The following is an 8,562-nucleotide window of genomic DNA, read 5'->3' on the forward strand; positions in this document are numbered from 1 at the left end:
AATTATTCAAGTGCGTGTATTTGATAACAGATAGGCCCTAATGTCCCTGTGGGTTAAACGCGGTAGTACTACAGACGCAAGTTCATTGCAAACTAATGAAAATTGATATGGAAATATTCATTGATATATTCTAACATTAAATGTATTTCTGTGGCTTTTTCTTTACTTGTAATGGTTATGTTTTATGAGTAACCATAAAATTTTATTGGGTGAATGCCATATCAACACAATTTGATAATGTACCCAATTTACGTACCAAATTTATTTCGGGGATTCGCGTGTATAATAGTATTATTATTATTTTGTCTTTTTAATTTTTAATTTTTTTTTATTTATTTATTTTTTTCATATATTGTGTTAATCATTCGAAGTTGCTGTAAAAAATAGAAATTTTATATAATAGTAATCTGATGATTAGAATGTTCTAATTAGTACAACGACAGTACAACGTGATCAGGTTTTATAAAACAGTCTTCAAAGGTAATTTCGTTTTAACGCTAAATGCCTGTTTAAATTATGCGGAACTGTGAAACCTAAAATATAAAATAATTATATAGCTATTAGGCCTAAATACAAATCCACCTGAGGGGACGTATTTACAAATCCTAGTGCGGTCATTGTACTCTTTAAGGAAACCGTTACTAATGATGTCAACTTCTAAAGCGATGACATTACATTTTTTTTAAACATTGTTTTCACCATAAATTGTCAATCAAAGGTCGTTGCGTTTTGCTTTAACATTGAGCGATGTATTGTAGCACTTTTAAAAATTGCTTCCAAATGGTTAGAATTTGTCTTTTGTTTTGAATTCTGGTAGTTAAATATTGTCACTATCATGGACTATATTTATTTTTGACAATGTTCTAATAAAGAACGAAACATATAATCAATTATGGCCTCACGTTGGTCATTCTTCGGAGTTACCATAATCATATTCTAGTATGTTCTGAATGTTTAAAATGATTATAAAATAAAATAGACTGCTTTGCTAAGACTAATAATAGTATACAGCATAAGGTTCTTTTATTTTTCTTTATATCAAATAAATAAAATAAAAATAGGAAAAAAATGCAAAATCACAGTGTCCCATTAAAACCCAGAGCAGTGACGGGTCTATGATTTAAGGAGGGCGAGTATAGGTAGATTAAAAAGGTTGCTTAGACGTGGGCGCTCGCCCCTCCCCCCCCCCGGCGCCACGCCCACTTTCGAAAATATAAAAAGTAAAACACAATTATGGCCTTAGTTTATCCTAAGTTTATAATAAGAATGATAACGATGGTTTTTGGACTAGTTACTGTCGCACGTATAAGACGACCTACTGTTTTCCGATCGTGATTTACAATTTTAAGCCTCGTCTTATACGCGAGTATATATGCTAAAATTTAGATACTTTATCGAAAAAAGGCCTACCCCATCTCGTATTGTTCATGCCCAGTGCATCATATTACTGTGTCTATACATGTAAATATAGGAAAATGCTGACAAACTAAATTGTATTTGCTTCCTTTATTAAACCGTCTAAAAATGTTAAGATAAGCGAAATAGGCAAAGCTCGCCCCCTGGAACCCCCAACAGGGGCCCTTGGCGGCCGGGTCCCCCAGCCTATGGGAGAGGGACACCTCCTACTAAACCCTACGGTCCTCGATGGGCCGCTTCGCGCCAACCCGGCTCAGAAGTCCTGGATCCACCCCTGAAAAAATAAATAAATTCATTGAAAATACAAAAACAAATTTATTAACTCAAAAACATTTTGTTTGAACTCACAACACAGAAGGTTTTCTTTTCTAAAATTTATTTTTGCGAATTGCTGAAACGCCAAAATCCAAAGCCTATTGTAATTACACCAAAAACGAGTACACCGCCGATAATTTCCAACCGCGTTATTCTTCCTGACACCGTTTCTTTTTCTTCACTGTCCGCTGGACCAACGACATTATCAGTGTCAGTCACTTCATTCACTTCAGGTACATTTGTGGTTTTCTGTGGTTGCTGTGGGGTTGCATCTACTGGAGGGTCATATCGTTCAACTTCAGGCTTCTCGGTGTTAATGGTAGTGATATCACCTTCCATAGCTGTGGTGCTTTTTGGTTCAGTCACAAACTCTGACCCGTTGGCCAAGCCAAGAGTAAAGAAAACGTACATCCATTTAAATTCCATTTCATTCCAGCAGTATCGTTTATTATATACATTTACTAATATATGTTTTCCTAGTCGTCGGTGCGTAGGTCCTTCAGTAGGTGGTGAATTTCGAATGTTAGCCACCCTATTCACCACTGGACCCGTCCCATGCAAAGAAGCTGGTAGGAAAACGTTAACTTCTCGTGGTAGCCTGAATTACAATTAAAAAAATCCACAATCTCTGCGTTTTTTTGCGCCATAGAAAACCTATGTAGTTTCAATACAAACGATGACTTTCTGTTTGTATGTAGGACTACAGCTGATCATTATCCTACTTTTGGAAACGTTAGTAGAATTGTCATTTGCTTTGTCGGCTGATAATTGACTGATGTATTAATTGACTGTAAGAATATGCATTGTAATCACAATGTAAACATTTATGTTGGACGTTCTTTAAACAGGTTTTGTTATAGACAAGAAATTATTCCAAATCTTCCTCAGAAAGTGTGAATTCCATTTATTGAATTATAACATTTATTATGTTCTTGCTTTAAATGTGGATAAAAATGGTGTTTTAAAATGAGGGATATATAAAAATTAATCTAAAACATGAAAAAGTATTTCGTTGCTGTATTTTTTGTAGTATGTTTGTTGAAACGCCGAGCTAAACAGTTAAGGGGAAAAGAAAAGAAATAAACAACATAGTGGTAAATGTGCCTTAAAGAAATTCAGCAAAATTTTCAGTAAAAAGATGAGTTTTGAGTCGTGTTTTAAAATGTTGCAGTTAGTCTGTATTCTCGATTTGATCTGGAACTGCAAGGTGGACGCATTGTGAATTTCCCGTAAGCCCTACGTAATAGTTGTGCTTTTCGGAACTCTTAGAATGCATTTGAATATCTATATGAATATACAGTACTAAAGTGAGTTACTTATCTTGGCACTGTTTCTACTATTATTAGCCATGGCGTAACAACGAGTCATGTGGCCCTGGCGCGAAAAAATGTTGAGGCTGAATGTGTTCAGTATTGTTCGTATTTAGAAGCCGGACGCAGTAGTTTGACGCAAACGCCAAAACAACTGGATAAATCCACTATTATCTTATACTCTCTGTTTTGTATAAAAAAGTTGCTGAGATACGCGTTGGTTCTGACCGTGATGGTTCTCGCTGCCAAAAGCTAGTGAGCACAGCGTTTATGTAATCACCTAATTTTAAGTGTGTAACATTTAAAATTAACTGAGGTGACTCTTACGTGCGTTTTGCGTTTCTTACGCGTCTATTTCAAAGTAAATCACACTAAAATTTTGCCAATAGGCCTGTTGCGTTTGTTGGATTTACTAAATTAAATTACATTTTTTCCCCCAAATTTTAAACCATGATTTACTGACCAGTGCGCCGTAGCCTGTGACAGCTTAAAATTAAGTGATTGGAATACAAACAAACATCTATTTACAAATTTTCTCTTTTTTACTTCGGAAAGTGATACAGTAAGCTAAATACATTATATCACGAATAGTAAATATCAATTTACATAAAGTATTACAAAAATAAAGGTAAAGGTTACTAAAGGTAATTAATTTTTGAAAAATATTTAAATATAAATTATAAACTTATTGAAAATACAAAAACAAATTAATAATATTAACTGAAAAATATTTTGTTTCAATTTACATTTTATTGTCTCCATTAAAAATGTGTGAGTGAAAAAATGTTTAATTATTTGAATAATGTAATAAAGATAAAATTTCTCTTATATTGTTGACTCATTACATATTATAGGAGTGATGTTTTGCCCTATCTGACGTGTTATCGTACTGAATTCTAAATAGGTAGTTTTCGCCGCACGACGTTAACGTTAACGTTAACGGATGACGTCATAATTTCTTCATCTTGTGTTGCGGAGTACGCTCATTTTAGGATTTTAATTCCCCCACGTACGTTAGTTACTGGTTTACGCATGCGTATTCGATTTGTTTACAAAAGGGGCGAAGCTATCACGTTGCATGTTGGGTTAACGTCGTGCAGTAAAAACTACCTATTACGTTCCAAAATACTTACAAAACAAATTCGCAAGTAATTCGGTTGGGAATCGAACCCACGACCTCGAGATAAGAAGCCCGGTGTTATAACCATTAGTCTATCGGGTTCAACACTACTTACTTAGCGCAAGCTCGGTGGTCTAGCGGTTATGACACCTGTCAAGTTTTCTTGAGGTTGTGGGTTCGATTCCCGCCAGAATCACTTGCGATTTTTTTCGCAAATACTTGGGATTGTACTGAGTATTCAGTACGATAACACGTCAGGTAGGGTAAATATCACTCATATGATGTTTCCCTGACACAAACACACATCGAAATAACATTTACATATTAATAATAAAAGTAATAACCACACTCCCATCCAATCAAACACACACAAACATACACTTCGTCCAACATTTAAACAAAAGAAAATCATTACATCTGTTACAGTAAACCTCTGTTTACACTAGCACGTTTCAGACTCAAACGTCTTTGTTGCTTTTGGAAAAACAGTTCAGCTACATTAACATGCCTAAATGTGACATGCCTAAATATGGCCATGATACATCACATAATGACCATGTATAGGCATCTTACGACTATATATGGGCATGCAACAGTGTTTTGTCAAAGAAAATTTAATAGTCTGGACAGAGCTTTAGGCTGTGGTCGTCAGACTGCAAAAGCAATATTTCTTTTGCTACACATGAAGTTTGCATTGCTTCAAATGGCTCACTTTGAAAATCAGGGCTGATGCGTTGTGTTATCGACGTTTACGTCAATAACGCGTCAAGTGTGAAAAGTGTTAGGTAGGTCTACATGGCAAATGTTCTAAACTACTTCAATCAACAAAAACTCACAACTATAATTCCAAACATCCACAATGAGAACGACTGAAAAATATCTGCAAACTACACTCACTATATTTTAAAATATTATTCTAATGCAATAATGCTGACCCATGTAACCAGCCTAGTAGGCCTATAACACCAACACAGTCATTTTTTTTCTATAGTTCATTATCGTGACTTGCTGAAACGCCAAAATCCAAAGCCTATAGTAATTACGCCAAAAACGAGTACACCGCAGATAATTTTCAATCGTGCCATTTTCCCTGACACCGTTTCTTTTTCACTGTCCACGGGACCAACGACGTTATCAGTGTCAGTTCCCTCCAAATTACTATTCTTAGCTTTATCGTTTATAGTATTGTTGTCGATCTCATTAGGAGTTTCTGTAGTTTCTGTTTCTGCGTCATTCGATTCTTCTGCTTCGTTTTCGTTTTCATTGACTTCGCTTTGCATCTCTGGGACCTCAACTTCATTCACTTCAGGTGCTTCTGTGGGATCTGTCACATCGCCGGTTGTGTCCACTACGTCATTTGGGCTAATGGTTGTCGCTGAGGGTTCGGATTTAGTCGGGCTCATGTTTTCAGGTTGTTGTGGGACTGCATCTACTGGAGAGTCACCTCGTTCAACTGCAGGCTCTTCGGTTTTATTGGTAATGGTATCGATGGTGGGCATAGCAAAATGATTTGTAAAAATCATTGACGGATTGTTGTTCGTTATACTTGCTGTAGTCTGCGAAAGAGATTTAGGAGATTCAGTTTCTTTTGCCCCCATTGTTTTACTCACAATTTGTGGTGAATCTGAAGGATTACTGGAGCCTGCATTTCCTGTAGCCTGATCGGCTGCTGGAAGTTCATTTGGTGCTGTAAAAACTCCACCAATACCTCCTTCAACCGATGCTACTAAGCTAATTCTTGTCGGTTGCTCTGCTTCTGGTTCATAAAAGATTGCATTTTTAGATGGTGGTTTTGTTGTTTGCGTTTTCGTAACAAATAGTATTGACGAAGCATTACCCCGGAAACCATAAAAGTCATACACTATACATGTGATCATTCTACCGTGGTCGCTTAATGTCACAGGGTCTATTCTTAGTCGAGGATGTCCATCCCTGAATGACATTCGCGGATCACGGATGTCTAATTCTTCTTCCCCAATTTGCCAATATACGTCGTAATTTCTCATATCACCTGGTGCAATACAGGTGAAGGTTGATCGTGAACCTTCATCAGCAACTTTGAGCTGTGGTTTTATTTGAACTGATATATCAAGGCCCAATGCTGTCAGACTGCAAGTACGTAGAGTATTTATAATGGCGATTCCTGTCGCTTCACATATAAATTCTACACCACGATCAGTGGCTTCTAAGACTTTTCGGTAACGATTCTGTGTGAGCTCGCCAGATTTACCATAATCTCCTGTTAAAATTTCGTTACCACGGAACCAGGTAAGGGTTGCTGGTGGAAGCCCTCCTGCAGATTCGCATACTAGATCGACAGTGTCGCCGATAACCGCTCCTTCAGGTTCAACGCGACATCTAGGAAAGTCATTACTAGGTGGAATCAATACACTTAGAGTGGCATGACGAGAGATTACCTTTGCACCAGAAGGTTCACTATACAAACAAGCGTACCTACCAATGTCTGATTTCTTTACATCATTAATCAACAAGGTGTACTCGCCAGCAGATGGTTCACCGATGATTCTATACCTATTCTTCATGTCCTCTCCAAAGTTATCATACGGGTCTATTATATAATCTAAACTAATGTATCGTCCTGTGTGTACTCTCTGCCAGTATATTGTTCCACGATCTGCTCCAGTAACTGAACAAGCCAACATAACCGCTTCACCTTGCATAGCTGTGGTGCTTTTTGGTTCAATCACAAACTCAAACCCGTTGGCTAAGCCAAGGATAAACAAAACGAAGATCAATTTAAATTCCATTTCATTCCAGCAGGATCGTTTATTATTATAAATAAGTTTACTAAATGTTCTCCTAGTCGTCTGTGCGTAGGTCCTTACTCGGTGGTGAATTTCGTATGTTTGACGCTGTAAAACTTTGTAGCACTCTTTTGAATGTTTTATATTTTCCGTCAATTAAGGTTATTTCCTATGACTGGATTGGATAAAAACCCCTGACATCACTCTAAACCAAGTAATTGGAAATCTCTGACTTTAAATGAAGAAAACTTTCATATGCGTTTATGGTGGCTCACAGCTGTTTGTCTCATGTCTCTCTTATAATATTTTTTTTGACATTTCAAATACATGAAGCAGATTTTTATGACGTATTATATTATGTTCATTAAGTGTTGACTACGATTGATTAGGATCGGTTTATTATCAATTAAATGGAACAAAGACGTATGTTAACAGTGGTTATTGGTGTATTAATATTTAATTGGTATTGGTGTATTAACACTTAATACAAACATATTCATAAATATAATTGATTTATATTTAGAATGTTTTAAAAATATATTTAATTGCTCCTAAAACTTCAAACATAATAAACACCAACTTTTCTACGTAAATATTATTTATCATAGTTATATACATATTATTTTAATTATTATTTGTTGGGGGTCATTCCACTTTTATTTACTATTTTCCTTGGTGTTTTTTTTAAGTTCATTGAATGTTCTATAGGCATTTACATATTACTTCTTACATTCGAACGTTCTTAAAAAAGCTAAATAACATTATTGTTTGTAAAACATATCATGCAAGACATTTTAAACATTTTGTACCAGAATTGTATTCTGCAATAAAAAGACTATTGATTAAGCTATGTTTCCACCTATTGAGATTTTTAAACACATTTTCTTTTATATACAAAATATTATAATTATTAATCATCGCTATATACAAATGAATATATTATTGAATGTTATTATTATTTTTATGATATTTATATTTAAATTATTATTATTCATTATTGTTATTATTATCATTATGCCATTATAGTTCAGTAAGATCATTACAATCACTATGCACAAAGTTACAGTATTAGTAATGGGAATAAGTAACAGTCTTTATTAAATAATTAGTTGAAATTTAGCTTTAAACATACAAAAATCAAACATTAACAAAGTTTTTGCGCTTTACACTAGAACAGACGAGTAGACTAATATTTATCGACGTGTGCAACAACCAGTGTAATCTACTCTTCGTATAATGAAATCGGCACGTTGTAACGTGCACGTGTAAACGCGTATTAAAACCTTTATAGGATGGTTTGGTGGTTAACACTGCATTTTTAACGTGTTATATACAAACGAAAATAACACTGTCAGTGCAAACAGACGATTTTTGGTGTGAACAAATTAAGCACTTTCTGCAACCCTTGTACTGCAACTCTGAGAGTTACGAACTATCATCAGGTCCGAAGGTTCAATCCAGATCAACTATGTCCTTTTTTCAAAATGGAAAATTTTGATAGGGAAATATCAACGTCTTCAGTTTATTTTAAGTTGCATGTGGCTGCGGCTAATGTCAGTTTGATAACGTTTAAAGAACTACATGCAGATCCCCACGTTGCTCTACACATGGCGGTATACAAGTGTGCTCTACATGT

At 35.4% G+C, this 8,562-nt stretch overlaps 1 protein-coding gene across 1 annotated transcript; it reads right to left on the minus strand.

Annotated features, from left to right (window-relative positions):
• Positions 1-3,771: 3,771 nt before the first annotated feature.
• On the minus strand, positions 3,772-7,054 carry LOC117102264. Its single transcript, XM_033242535.1, has one exon. It carries the CDS (start codon positions 6,927-6,929, stop codon positions 5,157-5,159), a length of 1,773 nt encoding a protein of 590 aa, XP_033098426.1. The 5' UTR covers positions 6,930-7,054; the 3' UTR covers positions 3,772-5,156.
• Positions 7,055-8,562: the final 1,508 nt, after the last annotated feature.

The sequence above is a fragment of the Anneissia japonica genome, unplaced genomic scaffold (genome assembly GCF_011630105.1).
Source record: "Anneissia japonica isolate Jap-2015-1 unplaced genomic scaffold, ASM1163010v1 scaffold483_len1788099_cov177, whole genome shotgun sequence".
Classification (NCBI taxonomy): Eukaryota; Metazoa; Echinodermata; class Crinoidea; order Comatulida; family Comatulidae; genus Anneissia; species Anneissia japonica.